The following is a 25,246-nucleotide window of genomic DNA, read 5'->3' as shown; positions in this document are numbered from 1 at the left end:
TCAGGCTTTTGGACATATCCTGAGGGCTGTTTCACAAAAGTAGGATTCAGAAATCCAGTATAAGAGATAAATCCAGGCTTGTATAGCACCATCAGTTCATCCTGGCTTCACCCGTTTCACAAAGTCCAAACCAGGCTCAGGTCAAGCCAGGTGGAAGTATTCCAGGTAAATGCGCGTCCGCTGATTCCTTCAAGAGACCATGAGGTGGATCACAGATTCTACAAGACAAACTATGTACGCCGTAATTCTCAACAAATGAGCAACATCTTTTGGTGGAAGATTAAGAAGAAATGAAGCACATGCTAAAGAAAGGAAATACTGAAACACTATCATGAAAGCGCAACAAAGGACATGGCAAACGATGGCGGATCGCCTGAATGCGTAAAACAGGCTGAAGGTCATGAAGATGTGCACATATTCTTTTAATGCCAAATACACTCTTCTGATGGGACGGCAAATAATGGCTTTGCTAAGATTGTCGGCATCCCCGTGTAGGAACATGCCACTTGCAAAATATCTGAGCCCAACACACATCACCCGTGTTAGCGGTGAGGGACTGGCTCTTTTGCACACTTTTGCTTCTATATCAGTTATTTCTCTAATCCCCTCGGCACATGAGATAGTTTACTGCAGACCTTTCTGACAACATGATGGACCAGTAACGATGCCCACATGGATAATGATAAAATTGATCATAACCATTATAATATTAAATAAAAAAATTAAAACAAACAATTACATAAATTGAACAATATTTTGACTTTTTTTCCCCCACACACACAGAAAAAGATACATCTGTTATGCAAAATAAGTTTAATACAGTCTAAAGGAAAGTCTTTACAGTGCTCATAATAAATATACGGAATAAAAATGCCTGTACAAGAAACATACACCTGGTGTTTATTTAAAAAAAAATAAAATACAAGTGCCTTGCAGAATATATTTATCAGACGCAACAGAAAATACAGCAGGTATTGAAAGGAATACACTCACTTATTAGCGTTTATATCTAGTAATATAAACATAAACCTTTCAAGTGGAGTCTAAAAGGGCTTAAAAAGGTCCTTGAATGGCGTTACGGCCGTGTTTCCATTCACCACCTCTCCTTCCTCCGACCCCTGCTTCACTCTCAGGAGGGTGGGACGCTGCGTGAGTGGAGCCGCTGGTGTGAACGGGGGCACACGTGAGCCAGAGTTCCTCTCCTGAGGTCTGGACATACCTGCATCCCTGATATCTGACGTCTGAGGCGACTGGTGCTCTGCAGAACCTGCAGCTGCGTCCACTGCAGACTGGTGGAAAGCTCGAGTCTGAGGAGCACAACCAGAACAACAGTAAGTCAATACGGTATAAACAACCACAAACTATGCAGAAATGGAAGCTACATTCATATCCTGCACTAAGATAGCTCATCAACAATGGAAACATTGAGGTGCCGTGTGGTACCTGTGGCAGGTTCTAAGATTTTTCATCCACATGAGTTTTTCCCATGAAAAGAAATGCATGATTGTGTGATCAGCAGCTCTGATTTCAAAGTGTAGCGGAGCTGGCCGCCTTCTTGGTGATGTTAGCACTTAAGTACAACGCTCCCAGCACTTTAGGTTCTGCTTAAGCCGGGCATACACTGTGCGATTGTCGGCTCATTTTGAACCGTGCAACTATTTTTCGGATCGGGCCAGATTTCGACCCAATCGTTGGTCGTGCCTCGTGCAGTATACGTGGGGTAACGACGAGAGAGTAACACCTCACGACGAGCTCCCGATCACAAATCGTGTGCTTGCAAGAAAATCAAACGTGTTTGAAATCCTGGTCGCTCCTCGTGAAGGAACCGCACAGTTGAAGCAGCTACGACCCGATTGGACTCATCCTTTTGCAGAGAGCATGCACAATCTCTGATGTCACGTCAAAAACTTTTATTTGTAGTTTAAAGTGTTGCAAATTCACATTACAAATCATGTTTTAATAGCCAATTCCTTGTCCAATCACAACGTTGTCTAATCTTTTTCGATTTATCGCCACACAGAATGGCACAAATTGCCAAGTTCGGGGGTTCCTCCTCTTCCACTTCTTTTTGACGTTGCAGTTCCAGTACACAGAAGTCCGACGTGAGGATTATGAACGTATAGTGTGAGCAGACGGGTCGCATCAGAGCATGGGGACGTACAGTGTGAGACCATTACTCGTGGGCTGCAAACTTTTGAACTCGGCGATAGTCGTGCAGTTTGAGATGGGGCTTAACCAAACGATTTAAAATATTGCAGTGTATGCCCAGCTTAAGGGTGTCCTTGTCTTTTCTTTGGAAAGCTGGCAGTATAAAAACAGCTCAGAGTATCCTGTATACGATGTTGTAAGCAGTATTCATCTGTATTAAAGGATGCAATTAGTTGCCTTTTATTTTGTTGCAATCTGAATTTAATATGAATCTCCTGAAAAAAATCAAACATGCATTATAGAACCCTTCAAACAATGCTTCTTCCAGACAGGACAAATCCAGAAGCGCTGCTTAAACAGTAAAAGAAAGGTTTGAATTTGGATTACAGTTTTTTGATTCAGTCAGTGAATTACGTCAGAAGTGGTTCCCGTTACAGATACTGGATCTGAGCGGCCCCAGCTCCTCCCAGTACACGGTACTTACAGCTGTCTCAATCAGAGGAATGTGTTGCAGCCGGGGTGCAGAGGTGGAGAGGTGCAGAGGCAGAGAGGTAGAGAGGTGCAGAGGTAGAGAGGCAGAGAGGTGCAGAGGCAGAGAGGTGCAGAGGTAGAGAGGTGCAGAGAGTTAGAGAGGTGCAGAGGTGCAGAGGTAGAGAGGTGCAGAGGCAGAGAGGTGCAGAGGTAGAGAGGTGCAGAGAGTTAGAGAGGTGCAGAGGTGCAGAGGTAGAGAGGTGCAGAGGTGCGGAGGTAGAGAGGTGCAGAGGTAGAGAGGTGCAGAGGTAGAGAGTTAGAGAGGTAGAGAGGTGCAGAGGTAGAGAGGTGCAGAGGTGCGGAGGTAGAGAGGTGCAGAGGTAGAGAGGTGCAGAGGTAGAGAGGTGCAGAGGTAGAGAGGTAGAGAGTTAGAGAGGTAGAGAGGTGCAGAGGTAGAGAGGTGCAGAGGTAGAGAGGTGCAGAGGTAGAGAGGTGCAGAGGTAGAGAGGTAGAGAGTTAGAGAGGTAGAGAGGTGCAGAGGTAGAGAGGTGCAGAGGTAGAGAGGTGCAGAGGTAGAGAGGTAGAGAGTTAGAGAGTTAGAGAGGTAGAGAGGTGCAGAGGTGCAGAGGTGCAGAGGTAGAGAGGTGCAGAGGTAGAGGGGTGCAGAGGTAGAGGGGTGCAGAGGTAGAGGGGTGCAGAGGTAGAGAGGTGCAGAGGTAGAGAGGTGCAGAGGTAGAGAGGTGCAGAGGTAGAGAGGTGCAGAGGTAGAGAGGTGCAGAGGTAGAGAGGTGCAGAGGTAGAGAGGTGCAGAGGTAGAGAGGTGCAGAGGTAGAGAGGTGCAGAGGTAGAGAGGTGCAGAGGTAGAGGGGTGCAGAGGTAGAGGGGTGCAGAGGTAGAGGGGTGCAGAGGTAGAGAGGTGCAGAGGTAGAGAGGTGCAGAGGTAGAGAGGTGCAGAGGTAGAGAGGTAGAGAGGTGCAGAGGTAGAGAGGTAGAGAGGTAGAGAGGTGCAGAGGTAGAGAGGTGCAGAGGTAGAGAGGTGCAGAGGTAGAGAGGTGCAGAGGTAGAGAGGTGCAGAGGTAGAGAGGTCAGGGTCACAGCAGGTGACGTTCAATGATGAGCTGGTTTTGCCTTCAAGGGTTTGCTGATCAAACATATCCCTCATTTTCTGCTTTTTATTAAAATACCTACCATTTTGTTCTTCCTCTTCTTTCGTTTCTTCTTCACTCGACTCTCCTGCTGTTGCTTCAAAACACACTCCGAACTGCTCTTCTCCTCCTTTTCTTCATCTGAAAATCAATCCAAACACCTGCAGGTTATTGCTACATTCAACAAGAACGCCAGAGCTTTATGGGCTGTGAACGTCTCTGCAGGACACCTGAGGGGCTCCGACTGCTCTCCCGTGTCTCTCCATCCTCCTGGTACGGCCCCAGGGACAGAAACAGGCTTTTCAGGACTGACTTTGTAGACGTCTCTGCAGCAGAATCTGTGAGATGAAGACAGAACTAGAAGCTGCAGCATTTCAGCTGCGTGAGGAATGTGTGTATGTGGTGCGTGTCGTCACCTCTGGGGGGCGACACGTCAGGCAGCTGCCGCGGATGATGACCTGTCGGCGCATCGCTTGGAGCATCTTGACTGACTGGAGTCGCCACCTGCTTCACACGATCAAGTCCAGGATCAGGGATCCGTGCGGGAGGTGCCGGGCTGTGGACGCCGGGTTTGGCCTGCACCGAGAGAGGGGCCCTCAGACCAGAAGCTGTGTGCTTGGGGCGTAATAGTGATTGCTGACTGCAGGGACGGGTCACCGCGACAGATGACCGAGACTCCAACCCCGGAGGAGAAGTGGGGGTCGCACTGAGAGGAGACGCAAAAAGGCTGTGGAAGGACGTGGCACATGTTTTGGTTCTTGCAATATCTGCTGACTGTGGAGATTTAATAAAGCATTGAGGACAAGCTGGAGCTGTTTCAGAGTCTGGCGTTAGTGGTGCAAAAAGGCTCCTGAAAGGTCTCTTAACTGAAGAGTCCTTTCCATCTGGATTTCGACCCTGGCGCTCCGGGGTTGTGTTGGATAAATAACCCTGCGGGGAGCCTGGTTTGGGGGTCGGCTGAGTCGTTGTGCCCTTTTGAAGCATCTCAGAGAACTGCGCTCCAAAATGATGAACAGCAGCATTTGAAGGATCCTTTGTCCTAGCGGGGCTTTTTACAGGCCCGACAGCTGCAGCAGCGCCAACGCTCAACCCTTTGAAGCCCGAAGAGGGAGAGAAGGCCTTTCTTAAAGAGTCAGACGTCAGTCCAGAGAGATGTGGCTTCAGCTGTGTGTGATGTTTAGGAGGATGCCACGCAGAGCTTTCAGAGCACATGGGTCCCATAGGCAGGTGCCGTCTCTCTGCAGCATCTTTGCTTTCATCAGACCCAGAGACAACAGAACGCGGTAGCTCCCTCTGAGCAGGTCTCTGGCTCGCCGACACCTCCCCGCCTCGTTTCTTACGATCCCCAGACAAGTAGGAAGGATCAGGAGAAGTCCTGGAAATCGAGTCAGCGCACACTGGACTGAAAATCTTTCCCTGGTACACGTTTACTTCTTGTCTGGTATTTACTGGCACCTTCTGGTTTTGGTTTTGTGAACCTAATACAGGTTGTGGGACCTTTTCAGACGTACTTTTGGGGGTATAAGGTAAGCTCTGTGTGCTGGAAAAGGTAGGTATTTGACCCAAGGTGGAGTTTCCCATTGACTTATAAGACTTAAGGACAGCATCCACGGAGTAGGGGGCGTGGCTTGTGTTGCCCACGGTGACGTCTGAGGAGCCCCGCGGGGCCGCGGCAGGTGCAGGGTCTTCACCTCGCGGAGCTCCGAAGAAGCTGATATAAGGTCTGGACATCTGGGCTCCGAGCACGGCCTGCACCGAATAACACACCGGCTCCTGTTGATCAGCTGATGGAGGACCTGGAGGTCGGGCAGCGTCTGACGCTACAGAGGACACGTCTTCGGTCTGCTCAACTGATGTCTCCTTCTCAGCATCTGTGCTGTTGTAAAAGTTTGGCCTGAAGAGAAAAGAGAAAACTGTTAAAAGTTCAATCCTAAATTATGCACCCCCCACAAATGCTTAGGACATCCCAAATCCCTCAAAAGTTGGGACACTGTGTAAGATGTAAAGAAAAAAAGAATATATTGATTTAAAAATCTCATAAAATTATATTTTTATTCACAGAACTGTGTTTTTAACCAGTGACGACAGAACAGTTCCTGAGTGCACAGAGGGCCCGATTTACTAAGATCCTAAATAAAGAGTACTAAATTGCGTGTGCACTGAAAAAGTTTGTACGTGCTGTTGTTGTGTGTTTTGCGGGTGATCAACTAAGATTGCGTGCGCAATTGATAACAGGTGCAAACCTCAGTATTTAAATGAGGTGTTGCGTGTCTTTTGCGAGCGCAAACTCTGCGCCATGGAGAGTCTGGATGGAAAGCAGGATAAAGTCGCAAGCGCAAAATGAAATTTGACGAGTTGGAGTTAGAGATATTAGTGGAAAAGGCAAATTGTTGTGCCGTATTCAGCACCCCTGCCGTGAAAAGCACCCCCTCGTATATTCAATGATAAGTAGACCAAGAAAAAAAACAACACACTGACACTTCAATATATTTATATATACACACACTCACACAAACACATACTTAGGAGTTTATATTATATATATTTACAAATATTATGGAAGACAACACAGTAAGCAGGCTATTAATTAATGAAATCAATAACCATTTACCCGATTTTTGTTATCTGTGACTGTGATTGTGGGAAAGTATGACTATTGTGGAATCCATGAGCGCATTTAAACATGAATCATTAACACAAAAAGACTCTAAACAGAACATGACACGGAATGAGAATATCATTTTTGTCAGACGAGGGGGTGCTTTTCACGGGGTGCAGGCGCACAAGTAAGAAACACTTTTTTCTCCATGAAAACACATGATTTATTTATTATCACAAATAAAAAAATGAATGTGCCTCCTGTGGCAACCTTTTGCTGAATAATACTCGATTTAACATTCAAATAAAATATTTCTCCTTTTGCATGTGGAGATGCTGGGCAGATTAGCACCTTCCTTTCGAACGTATTAAATACAGACGCAATCACAATACGCGCAAATACTTTCAGGCTTGGTAAATCTCATTGCGCGTGGTAAATTAACTTATTTGCATTTTCCCCTCCCAGTATTTAGTGCTCTCTGGCGGTTACGCCCCAAATTGATTATTCATCAGGGCAAAAGTACTAAATGAATAGCGTGCGCTATTCTGCGGATTTCAGAGACGCAGTCCTCTTTGCACGCTGTTAGTAGATCAGCTTGCACATTGGTTTGCGGGTGCTGTCAAGTTTGCACACGTTTTTACGCACGCAAACCTTTAGTAAATCAGGCCCAGAGTGATTTCAGTAATCTAATCATCTCATAATCAGGGCTGTTTTTATCGTGGCGTCACCTAAAGGCCCGGAGATCATGGACGTGCAGCGGTGATGTCTGGCTTTGCCCAGATTCTCAGAGCCGTTAGACGGTGTAGCTTAGATGATGTAGTTGATGAGGCCGTCTTTATAAATGTATCAGTGCTCGGAAACTAGTGAAGCCATCTTTACCTGTGGGACAGTTAAGGATGCTCAAGGATGCTCTTTTTAAAATCTGATCACGTCACTGGCCGGTTGCCAAGCAACCTAGTTAGATGCCAGGTGTTCCTCCAGGTATGTCTTTCTTTTCCAGGTATTTCTAAGTTCTTTTTAGTTGCTGCCATCACACAAATGTTGTTTTTTTATGTTCTAATGAGAATAAAATCTGAGTTAATGAGTTTCTGCTCTTTACGTCACAGTGAACCAATTTTTGACTTTTTAACACCCCCAGGAAGGACGACAGACGGTAAAAGACACCATGAGCGCTTTAACCTGAGTGGTAGCTTCAGTATCTCGGGGTCCTTGTCAGCTTCTACGGATTCAGACTCTTCCGTGTTCGCCGGCTGGACTGACGAGTCTTGTTCAGCTTTTTTGGCGAGTTCGCGGAGAGCTTCATCTCGTCTTAATGCCTGCATGGAGGAAATCCGCAACGCATGTCACATTCCGAACACGATAATCCCTGTTGAACTAATACATTTCCTCAGACGCACCTCCTCCAGAAGCTTTTCGGTGACTTCATTAAGTGGCCCGTGGGAAAACCTGCAGTCGTCCTTTTTAGAGCAGTATCCGTTCCTGTGGAAGAACTTGCAAGGAAACGACTGTACGGCGTAGTAAAGGAAATAGCAGCTATGCAGCGGTTAGCACTGACTTCGCATTTGGGTGAAAGGATATTGTGCATGTATGGACACCGCTCCCCTTTCGTGCAAGTCTCTAGCACATAGAATTTGCAGGCTTGTTTGACGAGGTCGTTGAAGCCCTCAGCGTGCTCCAGCTGGCAGTTCTCGGCCTGCAAACAGGACACGAACAACCTGAGCACAAATGCCTATGACGTCCTCTACAGGTAAACTGGTAACTTAGATAACTTCTACGTTTTAGCATAACCTACCATCAGGCATCGCCCAAAAAGGAAATGTCGACAAACTAACCGTCCATCCACCAGCAAAGCATTCTGGTCCTTGAACTCCTGAGTCATGAACCTTTTCTCCTGAACACGCGGGGGGGAGAAAAACACCTGAATTCAAGATGACTGCGTTTCCAGGTGTATTCTCCTACCTGACAGAAACAGTGGCATCGTACTCACCGGCTCAGCATCGTTACTCCTCATTTCTGCTTTTCTAAACAGAGGTCCTCCACCTCTGTTCCCGTATCCTCCTCCACCTCTGTTCCCGTATCCTCCTCCACCTCTGTTCCCGTATCCTCCTCCACCTCTATTCCCGTATCCTCCTCCACCTCTATTCCCAGGTCCTCCACCTCTATTCCCATTTCCTCCTCCACCTCTGTTCCCAGATCCTCCTCCACCTCTGTTCCCAGATCCTCCTCCACCTCTATTCCCATATCCTCCTCCACCTCTGTTTCCAGATCCTCCTCCACCTCTATTCCTGGGTCCTCCACCTCTGTTCCCAGATCGTCCTCCACCTCTGTTCCCTGGTCCTCCACCTCCATTTCCAGGCCTTCTTCCATCCTTTCCCTGCTGCTGGTTTGTCTCCATCTTCTCCTCCAGCTTTTGTTGGTCGTTATAAGCTTGACAATTGTTTCTACTTTTATATTTTTGGTTTTTGTTGCATCGGCTGCTATTACTGCGAGCTTTAGAGCTGTGGTCATTTATCTTTTCCTTTGTGTTTCCACCAAGTTCACGCTCTCCATCACTGCCCTGCTGTTGGAGGGGTCTGGTCTGGTCTTTGAAGGCATCACAAGATGTGGTAGTCTCCTTCACGTGACATCTTTTCTGTGAAAAGAAAACCATTTGAAAATAAAAGAAATGTAGACATTCATTAATACTGGAAAACACAAGTTTTGTTCCACCCCTCCATTCATTAACTTCTACCTATCCAGGTTTGGATTGATGGTCTCCAGCTTAAGCAAAGACGTCCAGATCACCTTCTCTGCAGCCACTTCCTCCAGATCTTTTGGGAAGATTTAAAGGCATTCCCAGGCCTGCCAAAAAATATAGTCCCTCCGGTGCCTCCTGCTTCTGGGCCTTTTTATGATATGACATAATGAAAACACCTCCTGAAGAAGGAGGCCATAATCCACCTGGAATGGCTCGTCTGGATGAGGAGCAGCAGCTCTACTCAGAGTCCTTCTTGGACAACTGAACTGTTCACCCTCTCTCTAAAGCTGGGCATAGACTGTGCGATATTTTAAATCGTTTGATTCAGCCCCATCTTACACTGCACGACTGGATGGCTGAGTTCAAAAGTTCCCAGCCCACGATTTATGGTCTCACACTGTACGACCCGATGCTCGGATGCGACCCGTCTGCTCACACTATACGATCATAATCCTCCCGTCGGACCTCTCTGTACTGGAAGAGTCCAGCCGCCATATGGAGGAATCCCATTTCAGTCACTTATAATTACAATCTTGTTCTTTTGTTCGCTACCAGCAGTCCCACCGCCTCGCCCTCAGACGCTCACAGCTTCAGATCCTCACTCAATGATAGCAGCAGAACCCCTTCATCCACAAAAACCAGAGAAGAAATCCTAACACCACTAACCAGGAACCCTCCACCTCTTAACCGCACTTAGAAATCCCAGAAATTGAGCCCTGGAGGCGTCCAACTCCCACCTGGAATAAACCTGCACCTGAATCCACAAGGTCCCACCTGCAGGAGGGTCCATACGGATTCGTGCCGACCCTCAACTGGCACCTGTTACCAGAGTTGTTGCGATACCGATAAAGTAGAGGTGGGTGCAATTCATCGATGTGTCGATGCATCGCGATGCGTCACGTGACGATTTGGAATCGATTAATTAAAAAAAAATATATACCGGTATATATATTTTTTTTTTAAGTTATCCTATCCAGATTCCAGACTGAATAAGCTGCTGAATCATTTCATTTTCAAGAATGCACATTTCTTATTGTTCACTTGAAATATGGCAGATATGTTTACACTAAATAAATTTGATAGAAGTACATATGTTGTTTACTTGAATTAATGAACTCATTAAATCCAGGGCTTGACCGTTTTCAGTGTTTTCCGCCAATAGAGGGCGCTCTCATGCAAGTGCAGCTTTCCCTGGTCAAAGTTAAGTAAGTCAAAGAACAAATGTTTACATAGTCATAGAATAAATTATTTTGTGTCTTTGAAAAATACATGTCAAATGTTCAAAAAACCTTGTTATTTACTTAATGAGTGTTGTTAGAGGAACTGAGTTAATTGATTGGCTATTTATTTACAAATGTAGCCACAGATGAAGACAAAATCAATCTTGTATGGAAAAAAGCATTAAAAATCACAATAATCGAAGAATCGTGGCACCAATAATCGAATCGACAATCGTTATAATCGAAGAATCGAAGCTCCAATAATCGAAATAGAATCGAATCGTGAGGTACCCTTGTTTGCACACCCCTAGATACCAGTATAGGAAATACTCGCTGATACTGCTGGAAATAAAGATTCACTGACACTGACACCCTTATGTTTATGAAGAATCCGTATCATGGGATTTTTGTTCAAATCATCAAAATATAAATGTGTTCCCATATTAATTATTTGTGGCTGCAGTTTAAATGTAGTACCTGGATTTCTTTATTTAATAAATATATTTGACTGATGCAAATTATTATTGTTTTATTTAATTAAAGTAAAAAAATAAGTAACACTGGGATCACGTCAGTACTCGGTACAGACTGGTAGCCGAAGTTCAGGTATTGGAAAGAATAAAGTGCTGTTGGGACCTTTACCACTAACAGAGATTTGAAAAATCCATCAGTACAAATACAACAGCTGGACCCCTGTTCAGTTTCTATCAGAGGTGGACAGAGTACTCGACCCCAGTACTTGAGTAAGAGTACAAATACTACTGGTCAAAATTTACTCTGTTACAAGTAAAAGTAGCTCAGTCAAAATATTACTCAAGTAAGAGTAGAAAAGTACTTGCCTTTAAAAGGTACTTAAGTATCCAAAAGTAAATGCTTTTAAATTTACTTTAAGTAAAAGTAAGAGTAAGAGTAAATTTCTTATTTTCCGCATCAGTAAATTACTTTATTTTTTCTAAATTAATTTAAGGATCTTTTAACTGTTGTTTCTGAGAATTAACTCTTTGAAACCAGCTGCACTGATGTGCTGCTTTTAGAACCACAATGTTAACAATCATGAACTGAAACCAAATTAACCTGCACCATCCAACTAAGTCTGGATCCCACTCAAAGACCACTGCTTTACAAAAAACTGTGCCCTCGTTTTTCACTCGGTCGAACTCAAACATTGAGTTAAGATACGGCCAAGGATTTTGTGAAAGTCCCTGCTCCGAGTCCGGCTCATTATCAGACTCAGACGACTCAGCGGATTGTCTTTCTTCTCCTGACGCAGGCGTAGCCGTTGTTGCGGCTCTGTCTTGACAAACGCAGGCTACTTTGGCGGTATCGTTTTGAGGAGGCTTGACGTATTTCCGCTTTACGTCCATCCCAGTGGAGAGCGTGCGTGTGATAGGTCTCCTCCTTTGACAAAAACAGCTTGTGTCCAATAGGATTTTAGGGAAGAAGAAAAAAGAGCAGACCTGAAAGTAACGAGTACTTTTCAGCCTTCCTAGAAATTTACTCGAGTAAAAGTAAAAATATTTGTCTTGGAAATGTATTCAAGTAAGAGTAATAAGTACCAAAGAAATCTAATACTCAAGTAAAGTACAAATCCTCTGGATATGTACTTAAGTACAGTACTCAAGTAAATTTACTCCATTACTGTCCACCACTGGTTTCTATAAATGTCACATGAACTACTGACTGTTTCCTTTTTATTTCCTTAGTTGCTTATGCAGTTTTTATTTAAATGTGTATTGTCTCGATGAGGCTCCCTGGCTCAAAAAAAAAAATCACGACTTGGACTTAAATACACAAATAACAAATATATATCTTTATTTAAACTCGAAAAATCATTGAGGGCGAGCCCTCATTTACAATGACGTCGAGCAATACAAAAGTAAAAAAACAAAAGACAGGGACAAAAATAGAACAACAAAAGAGCAGTCAATTAAACAAATATGAAGTTACAATTAATAAAATAATGTAACAATAAAATCAATTAAAACAGATACAAGCAGTGCTTAAAAGATTTAAGATCAGGGATTTAAAATGACCAAAAGACACTAGTGAATTAATTTTTAGAGTGCTTTGTAATGAGTTCCAGGTGGATGGTGCAGAAAAGCTAAAAGAAGATCTACCAAGCTCAGTATAGACTCGAGGGACTTGTAGTGTAAGCCAGTCTGTGGATCGAGTGTGGTGTGAACTAGCAGGCCAAGCAAGGAGGGAGGAAACATAACTCGGCAGCAAGCCAATAATAGCCTTATAGATAAATAAATAAAAGTGAAAATCTCGCCTTTCAGAGAGGGAGGACCATCCAACCTTACTGTACAGGATGCAATGATGAGTGTTATATGAGTCACCAGTAATGAACCTAAGTGCAGAGTGATAAACAGAATCAAGGGGCTTTAGCGTTGTAGCCGAGGTATGTCTGTACAGTATGTCACCATAATCTAAAACTGATAAAAAAGTTGCCTCAATAAGGGTTTTTCTGCAGTGCAAGGGGAAGCAGGATTTATTCCTGTAGAAAAAGACAATCTTTTGCCTCAGTTTACTTGCCAGATTTGAAATATGATATTTAAAAGATACATTTTCATCAATATTAAGGGACTAAATAAGGGAATAAAGACAGTTATCAGTAATCAACTCACCTTCTTGTGGGATCCAGGCTCCTCACCCTGGGGTTTTCTCTTCCTGGCCCTCTCACCATGCCCAGTTTCATTTCTATAACACAGATAAGATGAGTCCCCTCAAACAGAACTGATCATTTTTAACCAAACTATCGTTTTTTTGTTGTTGTTTTTTACCGGCATGTGAAGTCTGATCGATCAGAAGTCCCCACATCTTCATCGACAGCAGCCAGTCTCGAGAACAGGTTAGCGAAAGCCATGTTGTTACAGTTATCATTACTAGTTTGAAATAGTGAAGTAAACAAACTTCCCTCAGGTTCGCTGCACGTGGCTCAGACACCCGTGGTTTGTTCCCTACAAACACGTTTTCAGTGAAACGAAGCTCGGTTAGTTTTAGTCCAAATGCACACGTAATAGAGATTCAGTAAATTTTACTGGTTTTAAAAGCAAGAAAATAAAATAGTATGTTGGTTTAAGTGACAGACCGCCGTCATATACTTCCGTGTTTGAAACCTACGTCACTTCCGTGGGCTGTAGCAAACCATAGACGTAGCAAACGGTTGGAGGGGGCGTGGTTTTGATTTGATTTATTTTATTTTTGTACATGTAAAAAAAACACTTCATGAGAAGTTTAAGAAAACAAAACAACAAAACAAAGAATTGCATCCTTTAAAACTTGCTATCTTGATTTACATGTGCCAAAAAAGGAGTAGGAAGAAGTGTAAACTTATTTAGTCCTACCCCCATTCACTAATCATTTAACCTGTATTTATAAATATTCACACACTGTACTCACACTGCTAAATAACATTATTTTTATTATTATTATTATTATTATTATTATTATTATTATTATTATTATTATTATTATTATTATTATTATTATTATTATTATATACTGTAATTATACTCACACACATACTTATACATGCATACATACATACACATAGTTGAATATTTCTATATATTTGTACACACATGCCCATATAAATATTTATATAAATATACTTATTTACACAATACTGTGTCTGCTCTATATCTATGTATATATCAACTTACACACATAATCACACCACACACACACACACACACACACACACACACACACACACACACACACACACACACACACACACACACACACACACACACATATATATATATATATATATATATATACCCATACATACGCATACACCCATACATGTATACATATATACACATTTCTTAAGCTGTAAGCCATGATCAGCAATATTAAAATAGTAAAAGGCTCGTAATATTTCAGTTGATTTGTAATGAATCCAGAATGTATGACATTTTTGCATTACAGAAAATAAAGGACTTTATCACAATATTCTAATTTTCTGAGACAGTGCTGTGTGTGTATGGGGGCACAGAGGTAACAGAATGTATCAGTGTGTAATGTGTAACATCTCACACATTAAGATGTTAGTGTCCTGCAAGTAATCAGTTTAAAGTTGCACATTCCTTGTTCAACTTCATCTTGTTTGAAATGTTTCCAGATTCGCAGTTGAATCAGTGACTGCAGTCTTTTCAGGCTATTTGCACATATTAGGTGTCCTTGGTGCACATCATAATCTTCAGTACTTCAGTGTATGTGTACTTCGTTCACTTCAGCCCAAACACTTTTCATTTGATTATTATTATTACTTTATTTTAATACATTTATTATGGCACAGTTGTTTTCCAGCTTTGTTCACTGCACCACAAGCTTCACCCGTGAGCTCACCTGTGGTTGAATCAAATCCAGGTTGTGGATAACCTTCAGAGAGACGGTTTCATCAAAGAAGTCTCTCAACAGCGGTTTGGTGTGCAGCTGTTCTATTCTGTTTGTTTGGGCCAAACTAAACAGTGCTGGTGTTAAAAATACGCTCAGTCTGCAAGGCAGCAAAGAGCCCACGCCATTACACTTCAGCCACCATGCTTCATTCTTCTATCTTTCTCTGAACCAAACATGTCTTCTGGTCAGAGAACACTGATGCTGATCACTGATCTATCCAGTATGTAAAATGTAGTTTTAAAAACTGCCAACTAGGTCACACTTGTGCAATCTCTTCTTGATTGCTGATGTTGTACTTTGACTGCAGCGCCTGCAGAGACCTGGACATTCTGCCACGATGCTTCACTGGTCTTGGGGGCTAGTATTAACACGATTTTCTGACGAAGAGCAGAATTCTCCTCCAATTACGGGAAGTTGTCCAAGTCCTGAAGCAGCAAAGCAACTACACACCGTCCCGCTCCCACCGCCATGCTTGACCGTCTCAGCGCCGTCCTTTTCCTGAAACCCCGTCAGCTGTACGGCAGATGAAACGACGCACACATCTTCCAGAGAGCCTAACTTTTGTCTGAGCAGTCAACAGAACCAAAAGTCTTTGGATTATCAAGATGTGTCTCTTTTTGGTCAGCAGTGGTTTCCATGGGAGGGGGGGGGGGGGTATTTTTTCACAGAATTTGAATATGAACAGAAGTGAAACAGGATTGATTTGTAATGCCTGAAGAATGAAAAGGCACAGTCACCAATCAATCAACAAGAATGATAAAAGCTCAGACGTGCAAAAAAAAAAAAAAAAAAGTGAGATAGAAGCTGGACTTTGTTCCTCCACATGCAATGCCATCACTGAGCGTGGCTCAAAGTTCAGGTCACGCACACAGTTTCAGTATTGCCTCTGTGAGAGCATTTGCGTCTTCTTCTGTCTCTGAGCTCTTACCTCTGTTCACTCGCACCCGTCTGACCTGCAGGATGACCCGCCGGGCCCTTCTCACTCCGCTCCTGCTCTTGCTGGGCCTGCTGGGCCTGCTGGTCCACGGCGCTGTTGCCCAGGAGGCTGGAGATCCAGCGGCAGCAGCACCTGCCCCGGGCGACGCGTCTGGCGACACACAGCAGGGCGACGAGGAGGAGTGGGGGATGAACTCCGTCAGAGGCGGCTTCGAGGCCGTCAGCACCTACTTTGACTCCATGCTGGAGTTCATGGGGGGACGAGACGGAGTGTGCCAATACCGCTGCAGATACGGTGAGCCTGCAAGAGGACGCTCTGTTTAGGGTCAAACTGCAGATGTAATGAATCAATCACTGTGATCTACCAGCTGCAACTTTGAGTTGTATTCAGCTACAGTTCTATACTAATGACATCGGGGCCTTGTCGATGTCTTAAAACCCCTAACATGAATACACATCTTGTCTGGATTGGACTCTAGCAGGGGCGTCAATTCAGTATGGCAAGGTACGGCAGCCGCCACACCTCAGCTTCAAGGGAAAATGTAAATGTTTGTTTTTTTAATACATTTATGGAATTACTCTGTCTATTTGTATTGATTATTCTATTACTTAATACATATAGAATAACTACAAATGCAAATCAGAACAACATGATCGATTTCACTAGTTATTATACACTGCAAAAACTCAAAATCTTAACAAGAATATTTATCTTATTTCTAGTTAAAATGTCTAATTTTTAGTCAAAAAAAATCTCATTTCATTTAAGACAAGACTCAAAAACAACCATTTTCACCTGTTTCAAGTAGATTTTCACTTAAAATAAGTGGAAAAATCTGCCAGTGGAGCAATATTATTTTTGCTTGTAATGAGAAGATAAATCTTGTCCCACTGGCAGATTTTTCTACTTATTTCAAGTGAAAATTTACTTGAAACAGGTGAACATGGTAAAATAACAAGTAATTTTTCTGGTGATGACTCTTGTTTTAAGTGTAATGAGATTTTTTGACTAAAAATTAGACATTTTAACTAGAAATAAGACAAATATTCCTTTTTTTTTAGTTTTTGCAGTGAGTGAGACTGCATTTGAAAAAGTTCCAATTTGCTTGCCCACACAGATAAGCTACATAGCAGACTTCTGTGATGAGTATTTGTTGGATGTGTTGATTGATACTCTAGTTAAGTTCTGTGACTCGTAACCTTGCCATACCTTAGCTTCCACTGAATTGACGCCACTGGACTCTAGGGGTGTGTTTAGAGAGCAAACCATAATGTTGCTTCAAACATGGACACTTGTCCAATCAAGACTGCTGATATCACGGACTAACTTTTAATTCTCCTTTAATTTCAGCATTAAAAGTGTTATCATATTCCAATATTTTAAATTAATTTGCCTTCTTATTGGACTTACTCAGGCCGCTTTTGTAAACTCCTGCACTTATCATGGTTGGGGAGGGCCTGGCAGCGGACTGTGACCTCTGACTGATAGGAGGTGTGTTGTACAGGGACTGGGGAATAGGACAATATCATGAAGGATTTAATCAGAGGCATCTCTCTTAACATACTCCTACTGGCCAGCTGTGCAACCTGATCTGCGTCTGATATCTGTCCCCCTGCTTCGTCTCCCAGGGGGTGCTCCTGTTCCTCGTCCTGGTTATAAGATGCCTGAGCCCGACGGATGCAGCTCCTACTTCTTTGGTCTTCCCATTCCAGATTCGGTAGGCTTCACCTGTCTTCACGAAGAAAATCAAATCATGAGATTCGCATGTTCTGCTCCAAAGAATGCAGATTTATTTATGTATTTTTTATTAATAATGCCTAAATCAAAAGATCTGATTCTTTGTTCCCAATGCTGAACAAATGAGCGGAAATTGTTTGTTTTTTCCCCAGATCTTATCTAGTCTTCCCAGATAATGTGTTATCATAAGCTCATAAAACCTTCCGCCAGAACGTATTAACACCTCTGTATAAAATGTTTAAGCCACATGGTGACTACTTGGACTGAAACTGAGCATGTTAGATTATCAGGAATAAGCAGTACTCGAGTTGTAAAAAAGAATCAGGGGGGATGGTGGATTTTATCATATGGGGACAGATAATTTGTGCTGATTACAAATAATATAATATATTACAAATAATAGCAGTGACCAAAACACCTGCAGAAATACTGCAGGAATGACATAGCAGCAGTTAAATGCAGCCTTCTGTAAGCTTTAAATATCCACTGGGCTTACATCAAATACATCAAAACACAACAATAAAAAACAGTTTTCTGAACTTATCAATATGACTCTGTCCTTCACAGGATAAGTAACATGGATCACTGCAAAAACTCAAAATCTTAACAAGAATATTTGTCTTATTTCTAGTTAAAATGTCTCATTTTAGTAAAAAAATCTCATTACACTTAAAACAAGACTTATCACTGGAAAAAACAAAAAATTTCACCTGTTTCAAGTAGATTTTCACTTGAAATAAGTAGAAAAATCTGCCAGTGGATCAAGATTTTTTTGCTTGTAATAAGAAGATAAATCTTGTCCCACTGGCAGATTTTCCTACTTATTTCAAGTGAAAATTTACTTGAAACAGGTGAAAATTGTCAAATAAATTATTTTTCTGGTGTTATTTTTCTGGTGATGACTCTAAATGTTGAAATAGCAGTAAAACCACATTCATTGATGAAATGACATAAGGGATGGAAAGGGTGGATGGCAGTTTTACAGGGGGGATGATTTGGACCGTTTTTATTTCAGAAGGGAAGCCATCCCACCTCATCCCCCCTCATCCCCCCTCATCCCCCCTCAACTCCAGTACTGGGAATAAGTGTTGAGAGATGATCCAAGTTCCAGTAGTTGTAATGAATCAGTTGCATGCTAGTGGGTCAGAACGTACATCAGGCGTCTGGAGGACACAGAGTAACAGATGCCTGCTAGTTTTGAACACCAGATGAAGAATGATGAAGCCTAAACACTACGATTCCCATAAACAGGTCAGTGTGACACCAGAGCTAGTCTAAAATCTGAGTGTGCACACTCTGAACCCAGCTGAGATAACAGCAATGATTAGATTCATTCAATTTAGAAGTCTTTATTACAAACATGATGGGAGTGTAAAGTAACAGACACGTTGGAACATACTGTAACCAGGACTGCAACAGATGCTTATTTTTTGGTGGCAGCAGTCTCGTCATGTTTGAAGAGGAGTAGGAAGAAAAAACAGGTGAATTCCTCTCCCTTGAACTCAGTACTGTGTTTTCAGAAGGACCCTCGTTGTTAGGTATCAATAATCTTACCGTACCTATAAGTTACACAAATGAATAGTAAGACATTTCCACAGTATGAATATATAGTATAGTATACCTGAGTATAAATTAGCGGATACCCAAGTTATTTTTGCCATGTGCAGTTATACGTCCCTGAGTTCCTGTAGTCATCTATGCATAAAAGCTAACATTATTTACGATGTGAATTTATAGCCTATACACCCTTGTACAATCTTATTCATTACAAGCATAAGATTGTACAATTGTGTATATATATATATATATATATAGAGAGAGAGAGAGAGAGAGAGAGAGAGAGAGAGAGAGAGAGAGAGAGAGAGAGAGAGAGAGAGAGAGAGAGAGAGAGAGAGAGAGAGAGAGAGAGAGAGAGAGAGAGAGAGAGAGAGAGAGAGAGAGAGAGAGAGAGAGAGAGAGAGAGAGTATGCATTGACGTCACATTCCCTCTGGACCACGCCCCCTTACTCGCACTGAGTGGCAAAAACGGCTGCAAGTAGTGGAGGAAACTTAAGCCGACAGTTTAAGATTAAGATTCCCAGAATATTCAAATTTTTTGAGATAGGATATTTGAGTTTTCTTAAGCTGTAAGCCATGATCAGCAATATTAAAATAGTAAAGGGCTCGTAATATTTCAGTTGATTTGTAATGAATCCAGAATGTATGACATTTTTGTTTTTTTAATTGCATTACAGAAAATAAAGGACTTTATCACAATATTCTAATTTTCTGAGAGACGGTGCTGTGTATATGTATATTAGGGCTGTGCGATTAATCACAATCGATTTAAAAAAAATGAAAATCGAAAAATCGATTTTCCTTTTTGCAGCTGGCTGCATTACAGACAGAGCTCGTCTAGTCATCTTTGTTTGGTCAAGAAAATTGTAAATGTTGTCACTTTACTAAACTCAAGGAGGATTTACAGTATCTTTCAATTGCACTTCATTCCCTATAGGGAAATTTGTTTGCTATTTTTCTTTAAAAATAAAGATAAAATATTTGAAACAATTTATTCCATTGTCTTTTGTAGTTTTACCAAAAAAATCGAAATCGAAAATCGGGTTTTCAGAGAAAAAAAATCGGGATTTTATTTTTGTCCAAAATCGCCCAGCCCTAATATATATATACACACCCACAGCCGTACAAGTCCAGTTTGATGATAGTTGGTTCCTTGTCCGTGTTTGTGTGTCAGATGGACGTGGGCATCCCTGCCATGACCAAGTGCTGCAACCAGCTGGACATGTGCTACGACACCTGCGGCTCCAACAAGTACCGCTGCGACTCCAAGTTCCGCTGGTGCCTCCACAGCATCTGCTCGGACCTCAAGAAGAGCCTGGGCTTCGTGTCCAAGGTGGAAGGTTGGTAATGGGTTTCATCTCTTCTTCATCACCATCAGACTTCAGCTTAACGGCAGAGAGGGCTGTAAATCTGATTCTCGCTGCCTTCGCTGAAACATTAACTGAACCGCATCTCATCAGCTGACATCACGGTTGACCTCTAACCGTCTCTCATGTTCCTTCCTCTCCAGCGTGTGAAGGCGTGGCGGACACCTTCTTCAACACGGTGTGGACGCTGGGCTGCAAGCCCTACATGAACAGCCAGAGAGGAGCCTGCTACTGCCAAGGAGAGGAGAGAGATGAACTCTAGACAAGTGTCAGCTCAAGACATTTCAGCTGACGGTGCGGAGCTGTGACTACTTGAGTAATTTATTTGGACATTTTTGCTTTCGTCTTGTTAAAATCCTTCTTTGTTATTATTGAATGTCCACGGTGTATCATCTCCTTTCAGGAACTATAAACTGGTGAAAGACTGTAAGAGTTGAATGTCTTACCATGTGAATAAATGTCATTTTAAATACAGGCGACTGTTTCATTGAGTGGTTTACAACCAGCCCTGAAAACGAGTCTGACTCTCGGGTCGGCTGGATCGGAGCCGTCACCTTCAGCTCATTTGGAGCAGATGAAATCAGCCAATCCACATCTCTCAACCCCAGATTACTTTTTGCATGACTGATGGCTCGCTGCGGTATGCAGGACCATGAATCGCCCGCCACTACAGACCGGGTCACAGTGGGTGACGGTAAACAGAACTGTGACATGTTCCATATCTGCTTTTGACCACGAGTTCATGCTTAATTATAACCTTTCAGTGAGAAGACTGACGTGATACCTAATAATTATATTTGACACTTGGCCTTCTTAACTTGTAATAATGTACCAGATTTGGATCATTCAGGCTGTCAGGATGTCCTTTCATGTCGTCCAGTGTCAGTTTATGTCAGTAATTATGATTCAAGGCGGTTTAGATGAAAATCAATCAGCTGACTTTCACATGTTTATTTACAGGATCAATACGTGTAAATAAATATTCACTTTTGCTGGATGTGAAATCAGTTCCTTAAACACATTAAAACGGTTTCCAGCTGCGCTTGTTCAAGTTCAACTCTAGTTCTGGGCTCGACTCCACAAGTTGCAGCTTAGGGAGTTAAACGGGGGATGAGTTAAACGGGTGATGAGTTAAACGGGTGATGAGTTAAACTGGTGATGAGTTAAACGGGTGATGAGTTAAACTGGTGATGAGTTAAACTGGTGATGAGTTAAACTGGTGATGAGTTAAACGGGTGATGAGTTAAACTGGTGATGAGTTAAACTGGTGATGAGTTAAACGGGTGATGAGTTAAACTGGTGATGAGTTAAACGGGTGATGAGTTAAACGAGTGATGAGTTAAACGGGTGAGGAGTTAAACGGGTGATGAGTTAAACTGGTGATGAGTTAAACGGGTGATGAGTTAAACTGGTGATGAGTTAAACGGGTGATGAGTTAAACGAGTGATGAGTTAAACGGGTGAGGAGTTAAACGGGTGAGGAGTTAAACGGGTGATGAGTTCAATCAATCAATCAATCAAATTTTATTTATATAGCACCTTTCGTCCAAGTACATGAAATACAAGGTGCTTTGACATTGTGATTGAAAAATAAGCATAATAAACAAATAAAAACTGGGAGACCAAAAAGATAAAAACTGGGAGACCAATGCACCCTGACATACAATATAAAATATATAAAATTTATAAAGAGATAAAGGTTCAAGGATTAAGGCTAAAAAAAATAATCAGTCCACAACAATAAAAATAGTAAAAACATTATAAGAGATAGATAAATAAATAAAACAGATACCTTTAAAAAATTTTAAACGGAATAAAACTAAAACCATAAAATGTGATGCTACATAAAAGCCAGACCAAAGAGATGAGTTTTTAATCTACGTTTAAAAATGTCCACATTTCCAGCTCCTCTCAGATCCTCCGGCAGGCTGTTCCACAGTTTTGGAGCATAGTGGTTAAAAGCAGCATCACCAAATGTTTTAGTTCTACTCTGTGGAACAGCTAGAAAAGAAGAGCCAGAGGATCTGAGGGGCCTTCCTGGTTCATAGAATAAAAACATTTCTGAAATATACTCTGGCGCAAGCCCATGTAGCGCTTTATAAACTAATAAAAGAACTTTAAAATCAACACGAAAACTAACAGGTAGCCAGTGTAAGGTTTTTAAAATGGGCCTAATGTGTGCTCTCCTTCTGGTCTGAGTCAGAAGTCTTGCTGCTGCGTTTTGAACCAGTTGCAGCTTGTTGATGGTATTCTTGGGCAGACCAGTAAGGAGAGCATTACAGTAGTCTATCCTGCTTGTTATAAAGGCGTGCATTAGTCTCTCCGTGTTGCCCAGAGAGAGAAACGGCCTCACCTTAGAAATATTTTTTAAATGATAAAATGCTGTTTTTGTGACACAGCGTACGTGTGATTTGAAATTAAAATCTGAGTCAAATATGACTCCTAGGTTTCTTGCCTCTTTGCTCGGGTTTACTCCATATGTATTTAGTTTAGAGGCCAGTTTCTCTCTCTGGGCTTTTGAACCGACGATCAGTACTTCAGTTTTTTCCTGGTTTAGCTGTAAAAAATTCTGCGACATCCAGGCCTTAATATCTAAAATACAGTTAAAAAGTGAGTCAATCGGCCCAGTGTCATCAGGAGACACGGCCACATAGAGCTGTGTGTCGTCAGCATAACTGTGGAAAGAGATGCCGTGTCTCCTGATGACACTGCCCAGGGGTAACATGTATAAATTAAAAAGTAATGGTCCTAAAATCGACCCTTGTGGTACTCCATAGGTAGCCTCATAGTGTTTGGAGACATTATTATCTATTGAGATGAAGAATTTTCTTCCACAAAGATATGAAGTGAACCACTTTAAAACAGTTTCAGCTAGGCCAACACGCTTGCTTAATCTATCTAAAAGAATTTGATGATCAATAGTATCAAAGGCAGCACTCAGGTCAAGTAGTACCAGAACCGAGGGTTTATTCTTGTCAAGGTTTGTTCTGATGTCATTTACTACTTTTAGCAGGGCTGTCTCTGTACTGTGATTTGTTCTAAAACCAGATTGAAACATTTCTAATGTAGCGTTTGAATTTAAATAGGCACTTAACTGAATAAAAACTAATTTCTCTAAAATTTTACTTAAAAATGGAAGATTAGAAATTGGTCTATAATTGCTGGGTGATAAAATGTCCAGGTTCCCTTTCTTTAAAATAGGTTTAACTAAAGCAGTTTTAAAATCAGTGGGGAAGACGCCTAGCTGTAGGGAATGGTTTACAATGGCCAGTATGTCTTCAGATAGTGAGTTAAAAATTGTTTTAAAAAGGGAGGTTGGGATTGGATCAAGGGAACACGTGGAGGATTTCAGTTCTGTTACTACTTTCCTCAGGGTGTCAGCATCAACCAGGTCAAAACATTCATACCTCACGTCACATTCCATACAGGATATTGGTAAAAGTGCAGCGTGCTTGTTTTGCTGGCAGATACCAGACCTGATGTTTATTATTTTCTCCCTGAAGTAGCCAGCAAACTCTTCACATTTAGAAGCTGGAAGCTTACAGCTATTATTTGTTTTTGGATTTAAAATATAATCTATTGTATTAAAAAGCAGTCTGGGGTTATGGATATTGGTATTAATCAAATTTGAAAAATAATCCTGGCGAGACTTTCGAATTTCTTTGTTGTAGTTTTTAAGTTTTTCAGTAAGTATGTTTTGATGAATTTCTAGTTTTGTTTTTCGCCATCTGCGCTCTGCAGCTCTACATTCTCTTTTTAACTTCATAGTAAGATTATTTTTCCATGGAACAACACTTTTTGTAGTTAGTTTCTTGATTTTAATAGGAGCGACTGCATCAAGTACTGTTTTCATTTTAAGATTAAAATCATGGACTAAAATTTCACAAGATGATGGTAGGACTGTATTTTTGCAAGCTATAACATGTGATGAGAAAGTTGTGGCTACTTGAGGGGTAATGTATCGTTTTCTAACAATGCGTTCTGTGGTGTTTTGTACAGCATGATAAAGATTATTAAAAAATACACAGCTGTGGTCAGAAAGAGCCAGATCTGTAACAGATGATATGTTGATGCTCAAACCATATGATATGACTAAATCTAATGTATGTCCATATTTGTGAGTAGGTACGTTTACATGCTGTTTAAAATCCATGCATTCCAATAATTCTAAGAAATCTTTGGCTCTGGTATCTGCCAGATTATCAATATGTATGTTAAAATCTCCAATTAAAATACAAGAGTTGTAACTCGTGTGAATGACAGACAATAGTTCTGAAAATTCTGTTAAAAAAGAAGGGATAGATAACTTAGGAGCTCTGTATATGGTAACTGCCAGGAAGCGAGGCTGAGAGTTTAAAATAGTTGCATTGTATTCAAATGTGTTAAAAGTGCCCAAATCCACATCCCTGCCCTTCAGTGCCTCTCTGTATATTGAGGCTGTGCCTCCACCTTTTTTCCCTTCTCTGCATGAGAAGGAAAAGGTGTAGCTGGGTGGACAGGCCTCTAGTAGTGTGGCAGGAGCATCTGCGCCCAGCCAAGTCTCAGTTAAAAAGAGGCAGTCAAGATTATTGTCACTGATGAGTTCATTTATGCAAAAAGATTTGTTTGCCAGTGCCCTTATGTTGAACAGAGCCATTTTAATTTCCGTCTGTCTTGAAAATGAAAATAAGTTTCTGTCAATGTTAACTGTAATCAGATTGTTTACAATTGTTCCTCTAGTAGCTCGTGTTGCAGTATTATGTCTAGTTGATATAGTGGGTTTGATAAAACTAGCAGGGGTGGGTGGGGTATTAATTAGTCATGATGTAATGCAGTGCATTATGTTTTGTGCCAGTATCTGTGTGCCCCTATGGTTGGGGTGCAATCCATCCCGTTTAAAAAATGCAGGGCGGCCCCAGAAAAGGTCAAAATGGTCAATAAAA

At 41.8% G+C, this 25,246-nt stretch overlaps 2 protein-coding genes across 2 annotated transcripts; one reads left to right on the top strand and one right to left on the bottom strand.

Moving 5' to 3' along the window:
• Positions 1–827: 827 nt before the first annotated feature.
• Positions 828–8,051, bottom strand: LOC133453770 (uncharacterized). The gene is made up of 7 exons (XM_061733119.1): positions 7,942–8,051; positions 7,761–7,870; positions 7,543–7,679; positions 4,181–5,658; positions 3,995–4,102; positions 3,808–3,905; positions 828–1,307 (listed from the first exon to the last, which is right to left on the bottom strand). Exons 1-7 carry the CDS (start codon positions 7,946–7,948, stop codon positions 1,044–1,046), a joined length of 2,202 nt encoding a protein of 733 aa, XP_061589103.1. The 5' UTR covers positions 7,949–8,051; the 3' UTR covers positions 828–1,043.
• Positions 8,052–15,593: 7,542 nt separating this feature from the next.
• On the top strand, positions 15,594–20,799 carry LOC133453754 (group XIIB secretory phospholipase A2-like protein). The gene is made up of 4 exons (XM_061733118.1): positions 15,594–15,958; positions 17,293–17,381; positions 20,133–20,298; positions 20,469–20,799. Exons 1-4 carry the CDS (start codon positions 15,688–15,690, stop codon positions 20,585–20,587), a joined length of 645 nt encoding a protein of 214 aa, XP_061589102.1. The 5' UTR covers positions 15,594–15,687; the 3' UTR covers positions 20,588–20,799.
• Positions 20,800–25,246: the final 4,447 nt, after the last annotated feature.

The sequence above is a fragment of the Cololabis saira genome, chromosome 1 (assembly GCF_033807715.1).
Source record: "Cololabis saira isolate AMF1-May2022 chromosome 1, fColSai1.1, whole genome shotgun sequence".
NCBI lineage: Eukaryota > Metazoa > Chordata > Actinopteri > Beloniformes > Belonidae > Cololabis > Cololabis saira.
The sequence above is the reverse complement of the archived record's forward strand: the minus strand, read 5'-3'. Positions and strand labels throughout refer to the sequence as shown.